Source organism: Balaenoptera ricei, chromosome 8 (genome assembly GCF_028023285.1).
Source record: "Balaenoptera ricei isolate mBalRic1 chromosome 8, mBalRic1.hap2, whole genome shotgun sequence".
NCBI classification, from domain to species: Eukaryota; Metazoa; Chordata; class Mammalia; order Artiodactyla; family Balaenopteridae; genus Balaenoptera; species Balaenoptera ricei.
In genome coordinates, this window is record NC_082646.1 from 60,906,700 (window position 1) to 60,934,402 (window position 27,703).

At 41.6% G+C, this 27,703-nt stretch overlaps 2 protein-coding genes across 3 annotated transcripts in view; one reads left to right on the forward strand and one right to left on the reverse strand.

The window, feature by feature from the left end:
- The window catches only part of P4HA3 (prolyl 4-hydroxylase subunit alpha 3), a 76,883-nt gene that overhangs the window by 41,039 nt on the left and 8,141 nt on the right, over positions 1-27,703 (forward strand). The window contains exon 14 of one of the 2 annotated variants that reach the window (XR_009504620.1): positions 17,717-18,015. The exons of the other annotated variant lie outside the window; for it this stretch is intronic. The gene's annotated coding sequence lies outside the window, so the exon portion shown is untranslated. Of the gene's footprint in view, positions 1-17,716; positions 18,016-27,703 lie in introns of those variants that run through there. 2 annotated transcript variants of the gene reach the window in all.
- The window catches only part of PPME1 (protein phosphatase methylesterase 1), an 80,250-nt gene continuing 59,520 nt past the window's right edge, over positions 6,974-27,703 (reverse strand). The window contains exons 8-14 of the mRNA XM_059930824.1: positions 26,878-26,943; positions 21,197-21,320; positions 15,230-15,359; positions 14,305-14,349; positions 10,233-10,297; positions 9,536-9,603; positions 6,974-8,194 (exon numbers count right to left, since the gene is read on the reverse strand). Coding sequence (XP_059786807.1) covers positions 8,176-8,194; positions 9,536-9,603; positions 10,233-10,297; positions 14,305-14,349; positions 15,230-15,359; positions 21,197-21,320; positions 26,878-26,943 — 517 coding nt within the window. The 3' untranslated portion in view covers positions 6,974-8,175. The remainder of the gene's footprint in view (positions 8,195-9,535; positions 9,604-10,232; positions 10,298-14,304; positions 14,350-15,229; positions 15,360-21,196; positions 21,321-26,877; positions 26,944-27,703) is intronic.

Consider the following 27,703-nt stretch of genomic DNA (forward strand, 5'->3'; position numbering starts at 1 on the left):
TTCTTGGAACAGGAGCACAGTGGACAGATGATGGAATCAACCAACCCCTGATGGTGTTTTCATGGGCACAGATTTCATGTGTGGCTGTCACTCATTCATTCAACTAAGCTTTACAGATGTTGCCTCTGTGCCTGGCCCTTTGCTGGGGCTAGAGACGATGACTCTGACTGTCTATCCTTGAAGAGCTCCCAGAGAAGAAAACCCACACAATGACGATACTAGTGGAAAGGGGACACGCAACATGTTACATGTCCGGAAGGGGTATCACTACATCTCTGGTGTGATGGGCTCATGTGACACTTGATTTTGGCCTTGAACAATAAGGAGGTTCGTGTGTGTGTGTGTGTGTGTGTGTGTGTGTGTGTGTGTGTGTGTTATGGAGATGTGGGAGCTTATCTCCCTAACTCACAAGTGTATAAAAAAACTCAAAAAATCCATACCTTTCTGATAAATCTAAAAATTTCTTTAGTCTTGAAAATTCAGACGCATCATTCAGGAGAGATTTTCTCTAACTCTGTGTTCTTTAATCTGTTTCAGAAAACCCTTACCATATCAAAAATTATATTAAATATTCTTTTAAAAATTACACATTGTCCCCTAGGGGATGCCATCAGCCTAGAAATTCCCACAATGCTCTCCAGGTTCTAGAGTTCTGGAATTTCTATTTTTAACCCTCTTGCAACAAAAAAGGAAATAGGAATTGTCAGTGGGCTCATCCTGGAGGAGCAAGGCAATCTATCCTGCTGCCTCTGCTCAGTCAATTCTTTCTCTGGTTGCCACTGAGCCTGTTAGTCCTCTGGTGCTTGAGGCCAGAGAAAGCCATCCTCTCTATCAGTTCCCTGAGTCCCTCTGGCTCTTGGGGTTGTGGGCCTGGGGACAGGCAGGGCCAGCCTCCAGTGCCTGGGCCAGCCAGCATCAGCCCACATTCCTAATTCCAGAGCCCTCTATGGGGGCTCTGCCCGGGGTCACCCCACGCACTCTCTCCCGCATCTAGCTGTTTTGGAATACAAAAACTACAGAATCACAATGAAGTACCACTTCACACTTAGTAGTATGGCTATAATTTTTTTTTTTAAAAAAAAGGAAAAATACTAAGTGTTAGAGAGGATGTGGAGAAATTGGAACCCTCATGCATTGCTGATGTTGCAGCTGCTGTGAAAAATGGTTTGTCAGTTCCTCAAAAAGTTAAACATGGAAATACCATAGAACCCAGTAATACCTCTCCTAGGTATATACCCAAAAGAACTGAGAGCAGGGACTTCAAAATAAATATTTATACACCCATGCTCACAGCAGCATTATTCACAATAGCCAAAAGGTGGAAACAACCCAAGTATGTATAACAACAGATGAATGGATAAACAAAATGTGGCATGTACATGCGATGGAATACTATTCAGCCACAAAGAGGAATGAAATTTTGATACATGATTTAACACGGATGGATCTTGAAAACATTATGCTAAGTGAAATAAACCAGACACAGAAGAACAATTATTGTATGATTCCACCTATATAAGGTACCTCGAATAGACAAACTCACAGAGACAGAAAGTAAAATAGAGGTTCCCAGGAGCTGGGGGCAGGGAGAAAGGGGGAGCTGTTGTGTGACCTTGGGCAAATCACTTTCCTTACCAGAGCTCTCATTTCCTCATCTGTAGGGTGGCATTGCTAATCTGTCTGCCTTACCCACTCCACAGAGTTGTGAGGTCTCAAAAGGCTGTAAATGTGCTCTGTAAATGGCACATACTGTATTGTGTCAATTATTCTTAAGTTTACATTTGATTAGCCATTGATATGCGGTATCATCATTGATCATCAGGAAAAAACTTTCTCCCCCCATTGCTCAGCTAACTACCCAGTTAACTGTTCCCTCCATCCACCTGTAAGAGGCCAGCCACTTGACTAGTCTCAGGTTCCAAGGTTTCACCTGGCTACAGGCTGGGGTTTCTAGCAAACTGCTGGGAGAGGAAGCCAGCTCTAGGAATATCGGAGCCTCTTGAGTTTACATAACTTTCTGAGCCCGGGACCCAGACTGAGAATGTGTTGACTCTGGCCGCTGATGGGGCAGCCAGCTGGGGCAAGAGAAGAGTTGGCTCGAAGATTACAAACAAAACACTGTCTCTGCAGGAAAGAGTATGATTGCTGTTTGCTTTCTCTACTCCTGTTGTAGATTCTCTTCTTGCTTTCCCCTTGTTAAAAGTCGTGACCTTTTAACTCCCCACCCCCAGTTCTGATGGCAGGCCCTTGAATCCAGCTTAAGGGTCCTTGGAACCTCACTGTCCAAATCAGTTTGTCTTGTTCATTCCATCTCTAAAATACTGAGCCTTTCTCCTTCTCTCACCCTGCAGCCACTGTAAGTATACCTTTGCCTTTTACCTAGACGACCACTGCCTCTTTACTGCTCTCCCTGCCTCTAGTCTGGTGCCTGCCAGTCCCTCTACACGGATACCAGAGTGACTTTCCTTAACTTCTGGCAACTCCCCATCTTGCCACTCAAGGCCTTTATATCCTGCCTCCTGCAGCCTCTCCTGTTACAGCTTTTACTCCAGCCATACTAATCGTACTAATCTACCAGCTGTATCAGACTGACTTGCAAGTCTCCTGGGCTTGTGTACGCTGCCCCCTCTTCCTGCAATGTATTTCCCTTCTTTCTCCACCTCCATTTTGTGATGATGCTTCAAAGCTCAACTCAGATGCTACCTACTTTGTGAAACTATCCCTGACCTGTTTCCAAAGAGGTTTACCTGTCCCTTTCTCTTTATACAATGTGGGCAGTGTTTCTATAATGGTCTCTCTAGACTATGAGCTCATTTGAAGGGTCTCATTATTTATCTCTGTCTCCAGAGTCCACTGGAGGCTTGGCACAGAATAACTGCTCAGGTTTGCTTAATCAGCAAATAAATGTTCATAACTGCAGATTTAGAGGAGGATAACACCAACAGGTCATGCCCAGCTCTCCTCATGCCTTTGAGTCTTCTCAATCTCAAGATTCTCCGACCTCAACATTAGATCTGTGTCTACCCATTTGCCTACCTTCTTCTTTCGGGCATTTCTCCTTGGACACTCTTTAGAGTGTGTGTCTGACAGAACGGCCCCTGATTTGACCGAAATAAGTTCCTTCTGGCTCTGTAGAACTCCTTCATTCAAAGGGTCCGAGGGTCTCCTTTATTTTCTTCCTGAGTATGGAGTGCTGATCTGTAGGCTTCACAAGGATGTTGTTACATCCAGAACATAGCAGGTGCTCCTTAAAGATACGTTATGTGAACATATGAATGGTCCCTTCTCTGCTGGGGTATAGTGGACCACTCAAAGATGCTGCCATCTCCTAGCCATGTCTGTGGGCAAGTCATTTCACATCTCTGAAATTCAACTTCCTTGCCTTAGAGGGAGGAGATATGGGGATATATGTATATGTATAGCTGATTCACTTTGTTACAAAGCAGAAACTAACACACCATTGTAAAGCAATTATACTCCAATAAAGATGTTAAAAAAAAATTTCCTTGCCTTTAAATTGGGGAAAAACTGGACACCTACATGTAAAAGACTGAAATTAGAACATTCTCTAACACCTCAAAATGGATTAAAGACCTAATAAGATAAACTCAAAATGGATTAAAGACCTAAATGTAAGACCAGATACTATGAAGCTCCTGTAGGAAAACATAGAACACTCTTTGACATAAGTCACAGCATTATTTTTTTGGATCTGTCTCCTAGAGTAATGGAAATAAAAGCAAAAATAAACAAATGGGGCTTCCCTGGTGGCACAGTGGTTAAGAATCCACCTGCCAATGCAGGGGACATGGGTTCGATCCCTGGTCCGGGAAGATCCCACATGCCGCGGAGCAACTAAGCCCATGCACCACAACTACTGAGCCTGCGTGCCGCAACTATTGAAGCCCGTGCGCCGAGAGCCCGTGCTCCACAATGAGAAGTCACCACAATGAGAAGCCCACACACCTCAACGAAGAGTAGCCCCTGCTCACGGCAACTATAGAAAGCCCGCGCGCAGCAACAAAGACCCAATGCAGCCAAAAATAAATAAATAAATAAATTTATTAAAAATAAAATAAACAAATGGGACCTAATTAAACTTAAAAGCTTTTGCACAACAAAGGAAACCATAAACAAAACGAAAAGATAACCTATGGAATGGGGAAAATATTTGCAAACGATGCAACCGACAAGGGATTAATTTTCAAAATATACAAACAGCTCATAGAGCTCAATATCAAAAAAACAAACAACCCAATCCAAAAATGGACAGAAAATCTAAATAGACATTTCTCCAAAGAAGACATACAGATGGCCAACAGGCACATGGAAAGATGCTCAAGGTCACTAACTATTCGAGAAATACAAATCAAAACTACAGTGAGGTATCACCTCACACCGGTCAGAATGGCCATCATCAAAAAAGTCGACAGATAATAAATGCTGGAGAGGGTGTGGGGAAAAAGGAACCCTCCTACACTGTTGGTAGGAATGTAAATTGGTACAGCCACTATGGAAGACAGTATGGAGGTTCCTTAAGAAACTAAAAACGGAGTTACCGTATGATCCAGCGATCCCACTCCTGGGCATATATCTGGAAAAGACAAAAACTCTAATTCGAAAAGATACATGCACCTCAATGTTCACAGCAGCACTATTTACAACAGTCAAGATATGGAAGCAACCTAAATGTCCATCAGCAGATAAATGTATAAAGATGTGGTATATATATATATATATGTGTGTGTGTGTGTGTGTGTGTGTATGTATATACAATGGAATATTACTTAGCCATAAAAAAGGAATGAAGTAATGCCATTTGCAGCAACATGGATGGACCTAGAGATTATCACATTAAGTCAGACAAAGACAAATATCATATGATATCACTTATATGTGTAATCTAAAAAAGAAAATGATACAAATGAACTTATTTACAAGACAGAAATAGACTCACAGATATAGAAAACAAATTTATGGTTACCAAAGGGGAAAGGTGGGGGTGGGGAGGGATAAATTAGGAGTTTGGGATTAAAGGATACACACTACTGTATGTAAAATAGAAAACAACAAGGACCTACTGCATAGCACAGGGAACTATATTCAATATCTTGTAATAACCTATAATGGAAAAGAATCTGAACAAGAATACATATATATGTGTGTATAACCGAATCACTTTACTGTACACCTGAAACTAACACAATGCTGTAAATCAACTATACTTCAACTTAAAAATATAATTTATGTGAACTTTAAAAAAAAAATAATAATAATAAATAAACTGGGGATAATGCCCATACTTCACAAGGATACAAAGGACAAAGATGTAAGTAACTAGCACAATATCTAACACAAAGCTCAATGAACATTTCATTCGTTCTCAGTCTCCATCCATCAAGGCTGGTCATCATCCTCTTGCCAGGTATCTGCACCAAAAAGAACTCTGACCAGGGTCCCCTATATTGTGTGAAGCGTGAAGAGGAAGCAACCTAGGTTTGAATTCTGACACCACCACTTCTGAGCTATATAAATTTGGACCTAATGCCTACCTGTAAAAGGAACATAACATCACTTACCTCATAGGGTTGTCATGAGGATTAAATAGATATGTGTAAAGTGAATTAGCTGATGATCAACTTTGATGACTATTATGACTTGCCTGGTGAACAAAAGTGTCTGATGTGTGTCCCTGAAAACCGTGCATTTGACTATGCTGCCCCCCTGTAGAGAGTGCACACAGCCCAGCAAAGAGACCTTGGCCCGCTCCTTTCCCCACCCCACCCCCAAAGGGCTTGGTGGGAGGATGCAGATCACACACAAGGCACTTTTCTTCTCTGCTAGGGAGCTCATGCTTTACTCAAATATTTAGTGAACATCTAAACCAGAACTTCTCAGGATTAATGTGCCTGTTGGAATGCAGATGAGTACCGACTCAATAGGTCTGGGGTAGGGACAAAATCTTTAACAAGCTTCCAGATGATACTGATGCTACTGGCCCACAAACCACTCTGAGTAAAGAAGGTCTTAAATATAATATGGGATTGACATGACAGGAACTATTTATTAAGTGCCTACCCTGTGTCAGTTACTGAGAGAGCCACTTAACCTATATTTACTTGCATAGTCCTCAAGACTCCCTGGCGTAAATACTATTTGATCTCCATTTTTCCGATGAGGAAACTGTAGCACAAAGAGAGAGAGTACGCAGCTACCTCATAAAGCCAGTAAGGGATGGGCCTTAGGTTCTAATTTAGGCAGCCTGGCTCCAAAGCCTACTAGGAAGAGGACTCCAACAGTACGTAGAGGATAACCAGGGGAAGGGCTGAGGCAAGGAAAGGACACATCATAGAACAGAGAATGGACAGGGTTTGGTCGTAGACTGGATATGGATGTAAGAGAGGGTGCCATCTAGGGCACTTTGGCTGCCTGGTTTGGACAAGTGGAGAGATGGTGGTATCTATCACTACTGAGCTAGGAAACGTGGGTGGAAGAACAAGTTTTAGGGGGAAGGTGAGTTCGGTTTTAGGAATGGTCAATATGAGTGGCTTTTGGACATCTGGGAGATATGGAGAAGTAGATGGACCTAGAGTATCTAGGTATCTAGTAACTCTAGAAGTATCCAGAGTTCAGGAGATATCTAGGTTGTAGACAAAGTTTGGGTGTTGGCAGATTTGAAGCCCTGAGTGCCTGAGGTCATGTGGACGGTGTACAGACTGTCCTGTTCTGGGCCAAAGTCAACACAGCAAATAACTGGAAGAGATGGGACTGGAATATAGTCTCCCGGGCTGCAGTGGAGGCTGGTTCTGTCCATTCCACTGGGCATTATGGATCTGGGGAGCAGGCAGAGCATAAGATGTTGATAGGCTGCAGGAAAGAGGTTTTTCTGGTGCTCTATGGTGACTAAATCCAGTGAAATGTTCCCTGCCCCCAGATCAACAGAAATAAGGACAACTCCATAAAGACCAGATAGTAAAGGTTAGGAGATTTATTTTCTTTAAACAAGATCATAAATAACAAAGAAACAAAGTAGGTCCCAGACTTCAGACCCTGCAGCAGGACAGGGATAGGAAGTTGTTGGGTCGAAAGGTGGAGGGGGCTACGCATCACCTAAGACAGTCACAGAAAAGATGGGCTGCAGGAGACTGCCCCTCCCTGCCCTTGGGAATGGCGTGCCTGGGCAGCAGGGGGAGGCTGAAGTGCTGTGATGAGGCAGCTGGAAGAGGGCAAATATTGAGGATGCTGGGCTGTACTGTTTCTATGAAGAGTAACATGGAAACCACAAATGGCTAAGATAAGCTGTGGGTCTAGAAAAGGCAAGCGGGCACTCTGCACACCTCCAGGGACCAATTATGAAAATGGTTCAATTTGATTCTTAAAAACAACTCCACAGGCCTTAGCCTGTGGCTTTGTGCGTGGGCTGTATTCAACCTGGGTTGCCCTGTGGCAGGTGAGGGCTCAAGAGACCCCTGGAGCAGCCTGGCCTCAGCCCAGGGCAGGTGCCCAGACATGTGGGAGTGGGACCGTGGGCCCTCCCCAGATGGGAGGCCATGTGCTTGAACTGGCTGGGCCTGATTTTCAGGCTGGTTTCTTGTGATGCTATCCACCCCCCACCCCTGTACCTAAGGATGAGATCCTGGCCTCTCTGGGTCTTCCAAGCCTAGAATAGTAAGACGGGGATAAAAAGGTACCTGACTGGTATTTTATTTAAAAGGGAAAAATAAGGACCATCCCGCACGTGGTCCATCCCCATGAGGTAGGGCAGGACCATGGCAAGAACAATCTCAAGGAATGGAGGTCCCTGAGCCTGGGAAACATATGGACGCAGGTGCATTGCCTAATGCCGGGAATAGGGGCCCAGGGTGGCAGTTCTGATGGAGGCTTCACCCTAGGCAAGGCAGGGAGGACAGGCAGGGGCTACCCCTGAACAGGGAAGGGACAGGAGCTGGGGAGCCTTAAACTGGGGAGACCAATTTTGGTCAAAGGCCCTGGAAAACAATGCTTTCGGCAGGAATACACGAAAGGGTTTGTACATCTGGGGATGCCCGTCTATAGGGAGCCGGTGTCACATGGTCGGGCAGGATGGTGAGGAGGAGACAGCGGCATCACAGTGGCCTCTGGTGCGATGTATTTACAACAGAGCTCAGTGTTGAGGGAGGGAAGGAGAGCAGGTCACTAACAGCCAGGAAACACACTGTGAAGAGTAGAAAGAGAATGGAAAACAAATGTGACCGTTACTAGCTTTCCCCCTGCTTACCCTGTCTCATCCAGGAAACCCTCCCTAATGATCACCAAGGCCTTTGTAGATCTCTCCCACCTCTTCTCAGCCCCATCCAGGGCTGGACGCAGGGTCTGCTCTCAGGGTACTGCCGATTTGACCACAGCTCCAAATGGGCCAGGGGCCCCAAACACTGCTTATTAAGCGAAACTAAGTCTTTATTTTGATACCTGGTATCCATCAATGGTCAGCTGCTTGAGGGGTGGTTTGGCATAAGGGAATCACTTGTGTGGCTCACTGTACCAGGCTCCTGTCCTCATTTCCGATGCCTACCCTGCTCTGTCATCCACACCTCCTAGGCCCTGGCATTCAGAACTCCCTAATGCAGAAACTCTTTCTTTTTCTTCAACATTTTTTCTTCTTCAAACTTCCTGAGGGTGGGGAACAAGTTCCCCTAGACCATCATCAAAATCAGATAAGAGACTTCCCAACTGGCAGGTGTGACTCTTCATTAGGACCATGGGCTCTCTGAGGATCAGGGGCCTTCTGTAGCAAAGACTGGGAGCTCCCTGAGGTGGGGCCGGGACCGTGTGGTTTGGGTCACCATGCCTCTTTTCCTCCTCCTCAACAAAGAGACCTACTATGTCTGCCTAATCACACGGAGAGCTTCCCAGGATGAGGGGCATCCTTCTTCCTCTAGACCCAGTGGTTCTCAACTGGGAATGACTTTGCCTCTCCTGAGACACCTGGTAAAATCTAGAAACATTTTTGCCTGTCACAGCTGTGTGTGTTTGGGGGTGCTACTGGCTTCTGGTACGTAATTTAGGCCAGGGATGTTGTTCAACATGCTACAGTGCACAGAACAGCCCGCACCACAAAGGATTACCCACCCCAAATGTTACTAGTGCTGGAGTTGGAAACCCTGCTCCGGATCTCTACACAGCCTCAAGGCCTGCCCCACCTTCCTTGGCAGCAGGGCAGGAGAAGGCATATAGAACTTCTCTAAGAGCCTGGAAAAGGACGGATTCCCATCCCAGCCTCCACAGGAAGGGGCATCTCAAGAAGTACGCATCACAGTGAGGGTGGGGGACTAGGCATCATTTAATGTCAGCTAGGCAACAACTCACTGAACCAGAGCACATGGAAAGAACCAACCATGGCTTTGCAGAAACACACACGCTGGGCTCTGTGTTGAAGAGGAAGAAGAAAGGCAAGGTGACATAAACCAGGCAGGGGTAAGGCAGAGATATCTATAACCTCGCAAATCTCTCTTTGTTGGAGCACTGCTGGGCTCCTTAAACCTTTGTACTTCCTTACCACTGGAATCCACCGATGGGCTCTGCAAACCTGTGCCGAATCAGGAAAGTGGCAACAGCTTCAGCTACCTGGAAAAGGGCGAGATATTCCAGGCCATGTTAAGGGTAGCAACGGGGTTCATCCTTGGAGGTCTGGTGGGCTTCTGTTGGAAGGTAAGGCTCTCTGGTGGACTCATGGGTCCTACCTACAGTTCTGAGGAGCCTGAAATCAAAAGGACCTGGGTCCTGGCAGGGCTGGGAGACTCCTCCCCACCATTTGCCAGGGATGGGTCCAGAGAAGTCAAGAGGAATGATATGAAGGCTTATTTATCCCCTTAGTTACAAAGCACTTTTTTCCTACAGGAGGAGCACGTATTAATTCCTAACTGTGACTGTGGTTTAGGGAGCAGTTTCTACCCCAATTATCCCTTCTACCATCTGGCTTTCGGGGGCAATGGAGAAGTAGAGCTTAAGATCTTAACCATAGGGCCCTGGGTGAAATGGCAGGGTGCCAGTAACTCCTCAGCCCATACACACAAAGCCAAGACCAGAAGCAGCTGCCAGGGAGAGGTCTGGGGAGCTGGTGGAGTCCCATCTGTGTAGGCCCCACAGCAGCTGCTGCAGGCGACACAGGCTGACTCAGAGGCTGGTTCTATCTTCTGTGAGATCCACAGTTATTCTCATGTTGTCCTTTTACAGTCATCAAGCACCAGACTCACCTTGTCTGGAGCGTCCTCATGGACTGCATGGCCACACTGGGGTAGGACCTGCATCTGGAACTTCCCTGGGGAAGATACAAACCAAAGCCACCTCAGGGACTAAAATGGTCCTCTCCTTACCATCTCTGCAGCCTCACAGGTCACTCCAGGAGGCCAGGACTCCCCCATCCCCTCCCTGCCAATACTCTGGACCCAATTACACCTAGCCTTTGAGGAGGATGGTAATACTTGAAATTGTAACCTTGAGCAAATCATTTTCCCTTCACTTTTTCTTTCTGCATCTATTTAGTATGCATTTACTTTGGGCCAGACACATAGAAACAGTTCCTGTATACACTACAGTCTAGTGGGAGAGCAAAACATAAAAACCAACATTTTAATGCAGCATGTAGTTCCTATGATAACACAGAGCATATGGAACTGGAAAAACACAGGAAGAGGGGCTTTGCAATCAAGTAGGGATCCAGGAAGGCTTCCCACACAGAAAAAATAACTTACACAAAGAAAGAAGGATGAAATGGTATTTGCTCCTGAAAAGAAAAACTTTGGCATGGTGCTCATGAGAGTTAACAATGAGGCTGGAGAGGTAAGCAGGGACCATACCATTAAGGGGTTTGTAGGCCATGTTAAGGACTTTGAGATTTATTATTACAATAATAAGTTACCATTTGAGTGCTTAACTATGTGCCAGACATGGTACTAGGCACTTTCTCACACCGTCCTGTAGAACACTGTAAGCTCACAACTAATGTGATAGTTATTAAGAATGAACAGAAATGATTGATAAAGCAAGATCTCTAAGGAGACTAAAGAATATGGGACCCAGAGCTCCCATAGGTAGAGAGAGCAGACTCTCAGAGCCTCAGTGTCTCCATTTACAAAATAAGGGAGTAAGCTCTGGAAGTCCTTCTGGTTTTCACATTCTGGGATTCTTACCCCAGTTACACAGTGCTTTAAAATTTTTTTTTCAAAATACTCACCTATCCATTTTTTAAGTTGATTCTCAAATTTACCCTATAAAATTAAGCAGGACAAATACTGAAATTCTTTTTTGAGATGATGAAACCAAGGCCATGATTAGTGAAGTGATTTGCCCAAGGCCACTTAGTCAGCAGAGGAACTAAGACCATTCCCTCCAGTAAGGTCCTGCTTATGCCCCTCTTCCTGCAGTAAGCTGCCTCTGGGTGCTCCAGCCTAGTCCCCTCTCCACTGTGTCTCCTAATGTACTACTGTTAATGCATTTAATGGATCCAAACACAGAGCAGCTTGTGCCGCTGTTGTTCTGTAAGCTAATATCTATATGCCACTGGTGCTTGCCTCCCCAGGAGTGTGTCATTTCTGTAAGAACAGGGCTAATATCACTACTTGCTCTATATCCCTAATAGGGCCCAAGCCAGGGCTAGATATTAAATAAGTGCTTAGTAAGTCTTGGATGAATGAACGATTGAGCAAATAACCTGATAAACCTTACAACTCAAACCTTGATGACTGGCGGTGCATTTTTCACTCCTCTTTGGAAGAGTGGGTATAAGGAATCAGGGAGAACTCACATATACTAACAATACTGTACCCAGTACACATAAAATAACATAATCATGGGTAATCCTCACAATTATTCTATGAGGTGGGCATATTTCCAACTCCCCGACAATTTTTTTTTTTTATTTTATTTTTGCCTGCGTTGGGTCTTCGTTGCTGCACGCAGGCTTTCTCTAGTTGCTGCGAGCGGAGGCTACTCTTCATTGCGGTGCGTGGGCTTCTCATTGTGGTGGCTTCTCTTGTTGCGGAGCATGGGCTCTAGGCGCGCGGGCTTCAGTAGTTGTGGCATGTGGGCTCAGTAGTTGTGGCTCGCAGGCTCAGTAGTTGTAGCACATGGGCTTAGTTGCGATCTTCCGGGACCAGGGCTCGAACCCGTGTCCCCTGCATTGGCAGGTGGATTCTTAACCACTGTGCCACCAGGGAAGCCCCTCCCTGCCAATCTTACAGATGAGGAACTTTAGGTTCAGAGAGCCTAAATCATTCACCTAAGTTGCACCATAAATGAGTGCTGGATTTCTAGGATTCAGTAACTAATTCAGCTGGTTTAAACAGTGCTGGGAAGGCTGTGGTTTGGAATCTGTGGTGATTTAGCCATTTCCTTTTGTTTTATGGATGTCATCCCTCATCCCAGCCATTTACTCTCTATACATACTCATGGGATGCTTTGAAAGAGAAGGTGGTCTTGGCATAAACCTTACTGGGGAAACAGGAGGGATTTAATGAGGTATCAGGATTGCCTCCTGGACACAATGAAGCCATCATTTATTTTACTTCACCCACATTTTCTCATTTAAACCTCACACAGTTGAATTGAGATATTTCATTATCTCCATTTGATAGGTGAAGAAACTCAGAATTAAGGAAGTTAGCAATCCACTCAGGCCACAAAACCAGTATTCAAACCCAGGACTGTCTGCTTCCAAGGCTGGTGATCAACACTGATTCCAAATGCTATTCTAGTCGGGATTAACTGCTTTCAGATAGTATCAAGAGCTATGTCTGATTCTTCTGTGTGCCCAGCATCAAGCACAGGTCTTACACAGAAAGAGTGCTTAGAAAAGGTTTGCTTAATTGAATTTAAGGAAAAATGTCTAAGCTCAGAATAACCAACATCAGGACTTCTCTGGTGGCACAGTGGTTAAGAATCCGCCTGCCAATGCAGGGGACTGGGGTTTGAGCCCTGGTCCGGGAAGATCCCACATGCTGTGGAGCAACTAAGCCCATGCGCCACAACTACTGAGCCTGCACTCTAGAGCCCACGAGCCACAACTACTGAGCCCACGTGCCACAACTACTGAAGCCCACGCGCCTAGAGCCCGTGCTCCGCAACAAGAGAAGCCAACGAAATGAAAAGCCCATGCACCACAACGAAGAGTAGCCTCCGCCTGCCGCAACTAGAGAAAGCCCACGTGCAGCAACAAAGACCTGACGCAGCCAAAAATAAATTTAAAAATTAACTAATTAAAAAAAAAACCAGAATTACCAACATCAGTGCCAAAAAAATTACATAGTCCCAGCCCATGGTCCTGCTCAAGGCCTCAGGACACTATGTAGTTGGGGGAAGGGAAGGGTATGCTATGAGGGTCTAAGGCCAGAGTTTGATAAATCATTCAGAGGCCTTTGAACAACTATTATCAAGGAAAACAGCCCCCTTCTCTGTGGAGAGCTTGAGGACAGCTCAAGGAACAGTTTGAGGGGCCCATGAGACATCCAAGTAGAGATGTCCAGCAGGTTTGATACATGGAGAGGTATGAGTCAGATGTTTAGCTTTGGGAGTTATCAGGGTATAAATGGGAGCCATGACACTGCCCAGGAAGAGTAAGTAGAAAAGAAGGAAGGTCAAGAACAGAATCTGCTTAAGCTCGAAACCTTGGCCTTGGAGTTGGCACCTCTTCTTCCTATATCCCAAAGTTGCCAGTGCCTATTGACTTCACCTTCACCAGGCCTTTCATCTGTTCTAAAGCCAAAAGCTTCCATGAAATTGGTTCCACTACCTCCACAGTCATCTAGCCAACACACCTGGACCTAAGCACAACATGTCACTTTCCTACTCATTGTACCTCACAATCCTTGTGAGGTTGCCATCAATTTTCTCATTTTATAGATTGAGAAAACTAAAGCTAAGGCAGGTCAAGTAACTTGCCCAAGGTCAAAAAAATTAGTAGGAAGGAAGCAATACTCAAACGCAGTTCTCAGAGTCCTTGCTTTTACCACCTCATTATGCTGTCTTCTAAATAGAGTTCAACCTTTTTGTATCTGGGTTATCTTGGACCTTTCACTTTCCTAAGAATTCTAACAATAATAAAAATACTGATCAGTATTCAGAATATCTCCTTTCACAATATTGTATATTTACACAGAGTACTTTATAGTTTATAATGCCCCTTTCAAAGACATTGCCTCACTTTAATCCTTACAACTCTGAGGCATATGTGGTAGTATAATTCCCATTTTTAGATGGAAAATTTCCACATGACTCTGCCCATTCCTCTGCCTTCAGGGGACCTAGGAACATAATTTCTTCATGGTTTACCTTGCATTTGGCCAATAGTCAGATCTTTATCCAATCTATCAACACCTAGAACAAAATAAGAGAATCCATAAGTAGCTTACTAGAAAAAAGCTGTGTGAAATAGGCTTTGCTGTTCAATAATGAAGTAAAAATTGCTACAGAGTTGTAAACATGATGACATTCTCAATTCATGTTAATGCCAATCCTAACTCCCTGAGGGTACATTCTCACCACATGAAGCTTTCTAGGCTGAGGTTCCCTGTAACCACTTTGCTTGTTTAAGCTGGTTTCTGAAAATAGGGTTTTACTTTTCAAATTTCCATTATACTCAGAATATCCTTATACCACTCAAGGAGAAGGACTTGGGCTTGACCAGGCAGAGGCCAGGCCAGAATTCGGCCATCCCAGGTGGATGCTTATGCTTAGTTAGGTTTAGGGATTTGGCAAAGGGAGGAGAAAGGGCACAAATGAGTGAGGATGGTACTTCACTTTGGAAGTCGCTACCCATTTGGTAAATAGTTTTAACAAAGACATGCTGAGATGACAATATACCTACACTGCTAGGGACTCAACTGTGTTCCCCCAAAATTTATATGATGAAGGCCTAATTCACAATGTGACCATATTTGGAGATATGGAAGTAATTAAGGTTAAATGCAGTCATAAGGGTAGGGCCCTCATAGGACAGGATTAGTGTCCTTATAAGAATAAACACCAGAGAGCTAGCTTGTTCTCGCTCTCTCTGCCATGTAAGAACACAGTAAAAAGGTGGTTGTTTGCAAGTCAGTAAGAAAGCTCTTAGCAGAACTCGACCAGTCTGCAACCCTTATCTCAGACTTCCAGCCTCCAGAACTGTGGGAAAATTAATCTGTTGTTTAAGCCACCCAGTCTATTGTATTTTGTTATGGCAGCCCAAGCCGACTAATAAAAACACATACACACTTACCAGCCAGGAGCAGCAATTTAGGAATAGGACAACTAAGAAAGAGATTGGATAAGCCTCGGAACCAGCCATCCCAGTATTTTTCTGTTTTTGCCAGTTCAATTCTCCAAGTGTAAGGATGGTCTTTCTTGGTCTGGAGGAATAAGAGCAAGTTTTGAGTCTCTGAGAGCAACCCATGGAGGAACAGGATAAAAACTAGGTCCCTGGGAAAAGGAAAGGGAAGGAAACTAGCACATATTAAGAGCTTACCATGTCCCTGACATTTTAATATACATTTAATCCTTATAACAGCCTTGTGACATAGGTTATTGTTGTAATTTCCATGTTAAGATAATTAGAAGTTTACTTTTTACTTCTATTTGTTTCAGTGAACCTAGGAAACTTTCTTAAGATCACAAAGCTAGTAAATGGTAAGGCCAAGATTGAGCTTCTTATACTCATTTGGTAAAAAGAACACATCATCAGAAGAAAAACTACAAAAACTCATTGTAGTATGAAAAATGCTCACAATATAATATTAAGTGAAAGAAGCAGAGTACAACATGTCATCTAAGTTAGGATTACTACTGGAAAAATATGGTATACTTTGGGAAAGAACTGGAAGGGAAAACTGAAAATATGTTGATTTGTTCGTAGAACATGTTTTCCTATATTTTTATTTATGACAATGATATAATGTTCCTGCAACAGTAATTTAAAAAAGGAAATCTGACACAAATATGACAAAATGTCAGTATCTGTTAAATCTCGATATAAAAGTAGATGGCACAGAGTATGCACTCATTAAATACAAGCTGAACAAATAAAAGGTTCTCTATACTTTTCCACATCAAAATTTTGAAATATTATAACTGAAATAAATAATTAGACGACCACATATCAACCAAAATATGAAAATCTAGAAGTGAGCATGAGACAGCATATATTGTATTAAAGATCACCACATGGTTAAGATGTTCATACTACCCAAATGATCTGCAGATTTAACACAATATCAAAATCCCAATGGCATTTTTTGCAAAAACAGAAAAATTATTCCTAAAATTCATATAGAATCTCAAGGGACCCCAAATAGCCAAAACAATTTTAATAAAGAAGAACAAAATTGGAGGACTCATGCTCTCTGATTTCAAAATATAGTACAAAGTTACAGTAATCAAAACAGCATACTACTGATATAAAGACAAATACAGCAACGGAATAAAAACTTCGAGAGCCCAGAAATAAACTCTCACATATATAGTCGAATGATCTTTGATAAGGATGCTGAGACCACTCAATGGGGAAAGGACAGTCTTTTCAACAAATGGTGCTGGGGAAACTGGATATCCACAAGCAAAAGAATGAAGTTGGACCACATACAAAAATTAACTCAAATGGATTAAAACCTAAATATAAAAACCTACAACTATAAAACTTCTAGAAGAAAGCGTCATGAAACTTTTCACGACATTGGACTTAGCAATGATTTCTTGGTTATGGAACCAAAAGCAGAGGCAACAAAAGTAAAAATAGATAAATGGACTACATCAAACTTAAAAACGTTTGTGCATCAAAGAACTCAATCAATAGAGTGAAAAGGCATACCACTGAATGGGAGAAAATATCTGCATGTCATGTATCTCATAAAGAGTTAATATCCAAAGGATATAAAGAATTCCTGTAACTCAACAACAAAAAAATCAAATAACCTCATTTAAAAATGGGCATAGGACTTGAACAGACATTTCTCCAAAGAAGATGTACAAACAGCCAATAAGTACATGAAAAGATGTTCCAACAGCACTTATTAAGAGATCAGCTGCTATGAACATGGGTGTGCAAATATCTATTCAAGACCCTGCTTTCATTTCTTTTGGCTATATACCCAAAAGTGAGATTGCTGGATCATAAGGTAGTTCTATTTTTAATTTTTTGAGTAACTGCCATACAATTTTTAATAGTGATTGTACCATTTTGTAATCCCACCAATAGTGCACAAGTGTTCCAATTTCTCCACGTCCTTGCCAATACTTGTTATTTTGGGTTTTTTTTTTGGCAGTTGCCACCCTAATGGGTACAAAGTGATATTTATGGTCTTGATTTGCATTTGATTTGATTTGCATTGATCATTAATGATCACAAATGCTATATGAGTCCACTTATATGAGGTATCTAAAGTATAGTGAAATGCACAGAAACAGAAAGTAGAATGGTGATTATTAGGGGTTGGGGGAAGCAGGAAAGGGGAGTTGTTGTTTAATGGGTACAGAGTTTCAGTTTTGCAAGATAAGAAAATTCTGGAGACTGGTTGCACAACAGTGTGAATATATTTAATATTACTGAACTATACACTTTAAAATGGTTAAGATGGTAAATTTTATGTTTGTGTGTTTTTTTACCACAATTAAAAAAAAAAGAAAAAGATCGCTGGATGGGGAGTCAGGAAACTTGGATCTTCCAGATCTCACTAAACAACTCATTCTATTCTCTTCTATTAATATTTTCCAGGCACAGGACACTTTGAAATGAACACTAACTGTCATTTCAACTTGGAACCTCAGCCTGTCCTATTGCATGCAGTGCTTCCCATTTATGAGTCATTTATAAGAGATCAGCTCCACAGAGACAGCATAATCTCACAAGCCCCTCCCAAATGCATACTAGATTTCATCTGCAAATGCAACTCAATAATAAAAAGACAAATAACCCTATTTAAAAATGGGCAAAAGATATGAAGAGATATTTCTCCAGAGAAGATACAGAAATGGCCAATAAGCACATGAAAAGATGCTCAACATCAATAGTCATTAGAAAAATGTAAATCAAAACCACAGATATGAGATTCCACTTCATACCCACTAGGATGGCTATAATCAAAAAGAAAGACAGTAACAAGTGCTGGCAAGGATGCAGAAAAACTGGATCCCTCATACACTGCTGCTGCGAATATGAAATGATGCAGGCACTCTGGAAAACAGAATGGCTGTTCCTCAAATGAGTTACCATCCGGCAATTCCACTCACAGGTATACACCCAAGAGAATAAAAACCTATGCCCACACAAAAATTTGTACTCGAATGTTTATATCAGCATTATTCCTAATAGACAAAAAGTGAAAATAACCCACATGTCCATTAACTGATGAATGGATTAAAAGTGTGGTCTATCAAAGTGGTTACCAGGATAGGGGCTGGAAGGTAGAAGAATAGATAGAAGTTGGTAAAAGGGTATAAACTTTCAGTTATAAGATGAATAAGGTCTGAGGATCTAATTAATATAAAACACAATTATAGTGACTACAGTTGAAAATAATGTAATGTATAACTGAAATCTGCTAAGAAAGTAAACTTAAATGTCCTCAAAAACACACACAAAAAAGGTAAATCTGTGAGGTGATGGATGTGTTAACTCATTGAGGAGTATCCTTTCACAATGCATCTGTTCATCACATTGTACACTTTAAATATCTTACAATTTTAATTGGCAATTATACCTCAATAAATCTGAAAAAAAAGTCTATCTATACAATGGAATATTATTCAGCCATAAATAGGAATGAAGTACTGATACATGCTACAGCAAGAATGAACCTGGAAAACACTATGCGAAGGTGAAAGAAGCCAGTCATGGAAGATCACATATTGTGTAATTCCACTTATATTAAATGCTCAGATTAGGCAAATCTGTGGAGACGGAAAGTAGATTAGTGATTGCCTAGATCTGGAAAGGTTGGAGAGAAATGGGAAGTGACTGCAAATGAGTATGACATTTCTTTTAAAAGTGACGAAAATGTTCTAAGATTAGATTGTTGTGATGGTTGCACAACTGTGACTGTACTAAAAATCACTGAATGGTATACTTTGGATGAGTTACCTTTCAATAAAGCAGTCTGAAGAAGAGAGAGACTTATGCATAAAGGAATATCTCCTGGACAAGTGAAGTTTATTCCTTTAAGGATCAAAGCTTAAATGTTTTCCCTTTCTTTTCTGTATTTTAACCATTTTGTATTAGATTCTCCCTATCCCCAATAAAAATGTATAGCTTGTTTTCTTTTACAGAGCAGAGTGGATGCAAGTGACCTCTTATGTATGCCTCAGGGTCATTTGAAACACAATTTTTTGTATTGTGCTAAACAGAGATGCCCCTACGAAGCTGTGCCCGGTTTTTTGTGTTGTTGTTGTTAAGTTTAATTGGCATTATTAACATTTTCTCCATCATTTTTATTTATTTATTTTTCCTTTATTGAGATATAACTGACATACAACATTGTTTAAGTTTACGGCATACAACATGTTGATTTGATACATTGATATATTGCAATATGATTACCACCATAGTGTTACCTAACACCTCTAACATGTCACATAATTATCATTTTTTTGTGGTGGGAACAATTAAGATCTAGTCTCTTAGCAACTTTGAAGTTTATAATACAGTGTTGTTGCCTATAATTACTGTGCTGTGCATCAGATCTCCAGGACTTATGTACTAGTTGCAAGAAGTTGTGACTACTGGAGTGTCTCTGTGTCCTTCCTCAGGTGGAGACTGTTTAGCTATGCTCCTCACTGACTGATATGCCTCAGTCTGTCCTCCTAACAAAACTGCTGGAGTTCATAAAACCCCATATAATAGGCCCTATAAAAAATTATACGGAAAAAATGAGTTGGAATTAAAAATCAGAGGATCTAGATGTGTTTCAGCACTAACATTTATATGTGACCATAAGCAAGTATCTGCATCTGAGCTGTAAAACAGTGCTAATATCTACAATGCAGAGGCAAAATGAGAACCAGAGATATTAATGTGAAGCATTCAGTATAGATCCTAGCACATAAAAGGTAAAACGTAACTGATAGTTTGTATCAGTCTCAAATCTACTAAACACTACTTGATTACCTTCAACAAATCTCTGAGTCTCAGTTTCTATAGTGTTAACATGTGAGAAAAGGTCTCCCCTCGCCTCACAGAGTGTTGGAGGGCAAATTGATCATGCATTATTTATAATTTTGTAAACTCCAAAGAGGTACAAAGTATTATTCATTGATCTTAAGGATGACAAGAAGATCCTCATTAAATTAAAAATACTGTTTAAAAAAAATGCACTCTCCTCCTTGCTAACACTAGCATCTCCAAATGCAAAGGAATATGTGATATACACCAAGTATACATAAGTAAGATTAGTAACATCTTACTAATTCCCTGTCATTAGTAAGATGTTCATAATCCATCCCAGAAAGTCTGTGGCTCACACTCACTCATCATTTCCCAGAAAAAGCACCCCTTCCCACTGCTGTCCTCAAATCAGTTGCTCAGCAAGTTCTCACAGAACACTCACTATGCACACAACCCTGAGCTATACGCTGAAGGAAATTCACACAGAACATCAGTTCCTGCCCTCAAAATACATAGATTATTTTTGTTGGGAGACAATTCTTATGTTATTAGAGGTCACTGAATCTGCATTCTAGGGATGACTATCAGAAAACCATAATATTTTGAATGTGGCTTATGAAAATCAGTTCTGACTTGGTCACAACTTCAGAAAAGAAAGTGCTAAGGTGTGTCCTACAGACTCTCAGTGCTGTACTGCAGAGGGACTAATATAAACTGGGGTCAGAAAGCTTCCCCAAGGAGATACACCTTGAAAGATGGGCAGGATCTGAATAAGTTTAGGGTAGACTGGTACGAAATGGGATCTTCTCATGAGATAAATCACAGGAACAGAAGCACAGAGGTAAGAAAGGGCCTGATGAGAAAGCAGTCTGCTTGAGGGTAGGGTAGTACTGTAAGTTTTATGTTCCAATTTGTCAGAGCCATCAACAGTGCTTTATATCTTATAGTTAATCTAAGTATCTATTACGATGGTATCTTTGTCTCCTAAAATATCTAACGATGGACAAAAAGAACAATGTTACCTCCCTTTCGCACCTTACACACTTTTGAACCATTCCCTACCCCATCCTTCCAAGAATACAGGCCTTCACCCACCTCCATGTCATCTTCCTTTTTCCTTTTGTTTACTGACTCACTTCCTTCTTCGTCTTCTTCTTCTTCCTCTATGATTCCTTCTACTATAGATTTTGAGCCTTCTGGACTTGTAATTCCTTCACACCTATGTTTTTTTAAAAAAAAAAGTGTTATCACACACCTCTCTTCTACACACAAATTACCTTAGAGATGCTGATATTTATGGCCTTTTATAATCAAATATTAGTTAAAACTTAACAGTGCTCCTGGGAGAAGGAGGGTGTGAAAAATGTGCATTTTAAAATGTACAAAAGTTGACCAGGACTGTGGAAGTCATCACCAATGTTTGACTATACTCCAAGGGCTGGTTTCCAGTTCCTGCAGTGTATATACTGACCCACAGAAGGGAGTAACCGTTTCCTGAGGCATGGTGACGAGTTTTATTGGCGTTATCTTATATAATCCTCATAGTAATCCTATAAAGTAGCTCTGAAGAGTTAAAAAACTTGTCCAGGATCACTTAGCTCATGAGTAGATGAGGCTGGGAGGCAGATCCAGGCCCAATTAACTCTAAAGCATAGTGCTTTTCTACTGTACCCTGCCTGTAGTAGAACAAGGCTCAAACAGATTGGTAAAAGGCCCCCACTTTTAATGAGCTGACAGAAACTGGCAATTACAATAACCAGGGCCACTGGTGGTGCAGTGGTTGAGAGTCTGCCTGCCAATGCAGGGGACACGGGCTCGAGCCCTGGTCCAGGAAGATCGCACATGCCACGGAGCAACTAGGCCCGTGCACCACAACTACTGAGCCTGCGCTCTAGAGTCTGCGAGCCACAACTGCTGAGCCTGCATGCTGCAACTACTGAAGCCCATACTCTGCAATGAGAAGCCACCACAATGAGAAGCCCGCGCACCGCAACGAAGAGTAGCCCCTGCTCGATGCAACTAGAGAAAGCCCGTGTGCAGCAATGAAGACCCAATGCAGCCAAAAATAAAAATAAATAAGTAAATAAATTAATAAAAAATAAATAAAAAAACAATAACCAGGGCCAGATAAACCTTAGAGATTAGCACATCTGATGCAACCAATTATTGTTGTTTTTCATCTAAAAATATTATCTCTATTATGTAATTAGGTAGAAAAATTATTATAGGAATAGGTGGTACCATAATTCCTTTTAAAGAGAACTCGGGGCTTCCCTGGTGGCGCAGTGGTTAAGAATCTGCCTGCCAATGCAGGGGACGTGGGTTTGAGCCCTGGTCCAGGAAGATCCCACATGCCGCGGAGCCACTAGGCCCGTGAGCCACAACTACTGAGCCTGCGCATCTGGAGCCTGTGCTCCACAACGGGAGAGGCCGCGACAGTGAGAGGACCGCGCACCACGATGAAGAGTGGCCCACGCTCGCCGCAACTGGAGAAAGCCCTTGCACAGAAACGGAGACCCAACACAGCCAAAAATAAATAAATAAATAAATAAATAAATAAATAAATAAAAATAAATTAAAAAAAAAAAAGAGAACTCGGAAAAAAATACATTGGCAAGTGTTAAAGGTAAAACCTCAACAGCCTATGCAGCAGCTAGGGCCAAGGTCTGCTCTGCATGATAATTTGTTATTTTGCCCTTGAAAAGGGAGAGAGAAGGGAGGAAAGGAGAGAGAACAAGCAAGACAAAAAGAGACTGGGATAAATTCAAGGGTCAGTCAAGCTTCAGTGGTGGATTTTTAAGAATAACTTCTCCTTCTCTGTCTCCTCTACCAAACCTTCAGTGACCTGTATGTTCACAAGTGTTTTGTTAAGTGGGGGTTTTCTTAGGAACTTGGGGTGTCAAGTTTCACATCTAGGTCAAAGTATCAAAGAAACAACATGTGCTTTGGGAGTGGATTGGGAGGTCCAAGAGAATTATACCTAGATCAAGAAGGGCAAGAAGGTTCCAGCAGATATCTATGTCACAATTAAAACACACAGACTCTTACATACATAGGTCTACATATTTAGAGAAAACGCCACTTGAAGTAAAAATTTACAAATCAGCGAACTACCTGCATACAAGCCATGTAAATTAACTCCCTTTCAAAATGCTTTACCACTGCTTAGACAAGTCAGATCTCAAAATATTTAAGCACTGAAAAGTGAGCAGCCTCACAGCTTATTTAAAACCTCTGCATTGTGCCTGCCAGATATTACTACTCAAATTTCCCTTTCCCTTTTTATATATTATGGATATAAAATCCGTAATATAGGCCTTGAAGTCAAAAACATGGGAATTTGAATATGAGCTCTATCATTCATTAGCTATGTGATCCCGGGAAAGTCACTTTACCTTTCTGAACTTCCATTTCCTCCCCTATAAAACAAGTTACCTTGAAGAGGTATGGTAAGGATTAAATGAGACAGTGCAAATGAATGAATGAATGAATCTAGGTAGTGATCATCAATGGCTACTAACATTAAAAAAATAAAAGAGACAACCAGACCATTATGTGCCTCCTGATGGCAGTATACAATATCACCTATACTTGCAAACAAATAAAAAAACCAAAATAACAACAAACAAACCTAAGATTGATCAAACCTCTGATCTAACAATTTACAGAAAATACAGGGAATAAAGGAACATGTTAAATTACACCTTGAGGAATCAATCAGCAAATCCAGATTGTGGGAAGTTCTACAGGGCAAACAACTAGATTTCCTCAACAAATAAATTGCCAGGAAAAAAAAAAAGAGAGAGTGAGAAGTGGAACCTATAGATTAAAAGATACTTAAGAGATTTATCAATCAATTGCTATGTATTTACCTTATTATAATTCTGGTTTGAACTAAAAAAATTTATGAGATAATCAGGTAAGTGAATACTAAAGACCTTTGATGATATTAAGGAAATGTTAATTTTTTTAGGTGTGACAGCGGTCTTGTGACTGTGCTTAAAGTGTCCTTACCTTTTAGAGCATACCAAAATCTTACAGAGGAAATTATGTTTATCTGAAATTTCTTTCAAAATATTTTGTCCTTAGGGGAAATAAATAGGGGCACAGATGAAACAAGACTGTCCGTGAGTTCATAACTGTTGAAGATGGGCAATGGGTACATTGGGGTTCATTATATTATTCTACTTGTGTACGTTTGAAAGATTTCCATTACACAAGGTTTTAAATTTTACATAGTGTATATAAAATACCTTGCACAGTGCCTGGCAAATAGCAGGCATTCAATAATGCCATTATCATTTTCATCAACTCTTGTGCTGTTTGTCCTGGTGGGCAACATTTTCCCAATTCACCTAAAGTTTATTTTGTGACTATATAGCAATACCCAGGACTGATGTAACCTATCCAGGAGGATCAATTGGGCTAAATAATCTTAGCTCACCCTTAAAATCTGGCTTTCACTCAGGCTATGCCAAAGCTTTTATAATATAATTTCCTCACAACCAGGTTTGGCTTAGAAGGAGACTCTTATCAGAATAAAACCATATACTGGCACAAAAAACAGAAATATAGATCAATGGAACAGGATAGAAAGCCCAAAGATAAACCCACACAGATATGGTCACCTCATCTTTGATAAAGGAGGCAATAATATACAATGGAGAAAAGACAGCCTCTTCCATAAGTGGTGCTGGGAAAACGGGACAGCTACGTGTAAAAGAATGAAATTAGAACACTTTCTAACACCATACACAAAAATAAACTCAAAATGGATTAAAGACCTAAATGTAAGGCCAGACACTATCAAACTCTTAGAGGAAAACATAGGCAGAACACGCTATGACATAAATCACAGCAAGGTCCTTTTTGACCCACCTCCTAGAGAAATGGAAATAAAAACAAAAATAAACAAATGGGACTTAATGAGACTTAAAAGCTTTTGCACAGCAAAGGAAACCAAAAACAAGACGAAAAGACAACCCTCAGAATGGGAGAAAATATTTGTAAATGAAGCAACTGACAAAGGATTAATCTCCAAAATATACAAGCAGCTCATGCAGCTCAATATCAAAAAAAACAACCCAATCCAAAAATGGGCAGAAGACCTAAAAAGACATTTCTCCAAAGAAGATATACAGATTGCCAACAAACACATGAAAGGACACTCAACATCACTAATCATTAGTGAAATGCAAATCAAAACTATAATGAGGGCTTCCCTGGTGGCACAGTGGTTAAGAATCTGCCTGCCAATGCAGGGAATACGGGTTCGAGACCTGGTCCGGGAAGATCCCACATGCCGCAGAGCAACTAAGCCCGTGTGCCACAACTACTGAGCCTGCGCTCTAGAGCCCGCGAGCCACAACTACTGAGCCCACATGCCACAACTACTGAAGCTCGCGTGCCTAGAGCCTGGGCTCCGCAACAAGAGAAGCCACCCCAGTGAGAGGCCCACGCACCGCAACGAAGAGTAGCCCCCACTCAAAGCAACTAGAGAAAGCCCGTGCGCAGCAACGAATACCCAATGCAGTCAAAAATAAATAAATTAAACAAAACAAAACAAAACAAAACTACAATGAGGTATCTATCACCTTACACCGGTAAGAATGGCCATCATCCAAAAATCTACAAACAATAAATGCTGGAGAGGGTGTGGAGAAAAGGGAACCCTCTTACATTGTTGGTGGGAATGTAAACTGATACAGCCACTATGGAGAACAGTATGGAGATTCCTTAAAAAACTAAAAATAGAACTACCATATGACCCAGCAATCCCACTACTGGGCATATACCCTGAGAAAACCATAATTCAAAAAGAGACATGTAACACATTGTTCACTGCAGCACTATTTACAATAGCCAGGAAATGGAAGCAACCTAAGTGTCCATCGACAGATGAATGGATAAAGAAGATGTGGCACATATATACAATGGAATATTACTCAGCCATAAAAAGAAATGAAATTGAACTATTGGTAGTGAGGTGGATGGACCTAGAGTCTGTCATACAGAGTGAAGTAAGTCAGAAAGAGAAAAACAAATACCATATGCTAACACATATATATGGAATCTTAAAAAAAAAAAAGTTCTGAAGAACCTAGGGGCAGGACAGGAATAAAGATGTAGACGTAGAGAATGGACTTGAGGACAAGGGGAGTGGGAAGGGTAAGCTGGGACGAAGTGAGACAGTGGCATGGACATATATACACTACCAAATGTAAAATAGATAGCTAGTGGGAAGCAGCCGCACAGCACAGGAAGATCAGCTCGGTGCTTTGTGACCACCTAGAGGGGTGGGATAGGGAGAGTGGGAGGGAGACGCAAGAGGAAGGAGATATGGGGATATATGTATACATATAGCTGATTCACTTCGGTATACAGCAGAAACTAACACACCATTGTAAAGCAATTATACTCCAATAAAGATGTTAAAAAAAAAAGAATGAAACCATAGCTGCCACCACTGGAGTGAACACTTAATTTAACGTCCTTTCTCTGGTATTCTTCACCTTTTAACACCTACAGTTGTGCTAATAAGGTAATCCAGTATTATATAGAAGACATTATTTGGCTTTGGGATTTCTTCAAAAAAGAAGAAAGAAAAAAAGAAAATCTATATAGCTGGCTCTAATGAGCTCACTTATAAAAATTATCTAAAATAATGAAGGCATTCACCAAGATGGTAGAATAGGTATATGACAATAAAAGCAATCTGTAATTCCCTCACCATGTTTCAGCCTCTAACCAGCCCAAGGGGGCAAAATAAGACCTACTGTTTGACTTGGCCAACCATTGAGACACGGGCAGACTCCAGATTTCGAATCTGGCCGCTCTTCACACTAGAAGAGAAAAGTGAGACAGGAGAGAGGAGGTTATTCAGCATCCATCTTATCATGTCACCAAGGTCAAATCAACAATTCTGCAGATTCTGTGCGATCTACTAAAAAGGTGTGGTTACCAATGTAGCTTACCATGGAGACTACCACTACTTCCCACTTGGTTATTATGGCTATAAGCCAAGCAGTAAAAATTAAGTAAAGGCATTAAAATCACTTCAGTTCTGCAAATATTTACCAGTAGGATACTATGTGCCAGGCCTGTGCTCAAGAAGCACATAATTCAGTGGGGGAAAGAAACACAACAAATAATTTTAATATAATAAAGCAAGGTTCAAAGGAACCACTTTATTCTAAATGAGGTTAGAGAAAGCTTCCCAAATGTCTTGCCTAAACTGAGGACTGAAGATAAGTTAAGCGGAAGGTAAAAGCTGGTGGTCAGAGCAAAACAGGCAGAAGGCACGTTGTGAATGAAGACACCGTGATGTGAAAAAGTCAGGAGGAGGATGATTTTAGAAGGCAGAGTGCAAGGAGGAGCAGAGGAGAGTAAAGGAGTAGTGTGACAGAATAAGGATAGGCATGCAGGGGCTAGCTCCTAGAGGGTCTTGCATGCCATGATAGAACTTAGGAGCTTTGACTCTATAAATATAGATTAGTCTTCTCAGAGTTGGCTAAGGCCCAAGCAAAAAGACATGTCCCAGGGGGAACTGAAAACACCACCTGAAGCAGGCCCACAAGAACACATTTCTTCAAATCTCATTTT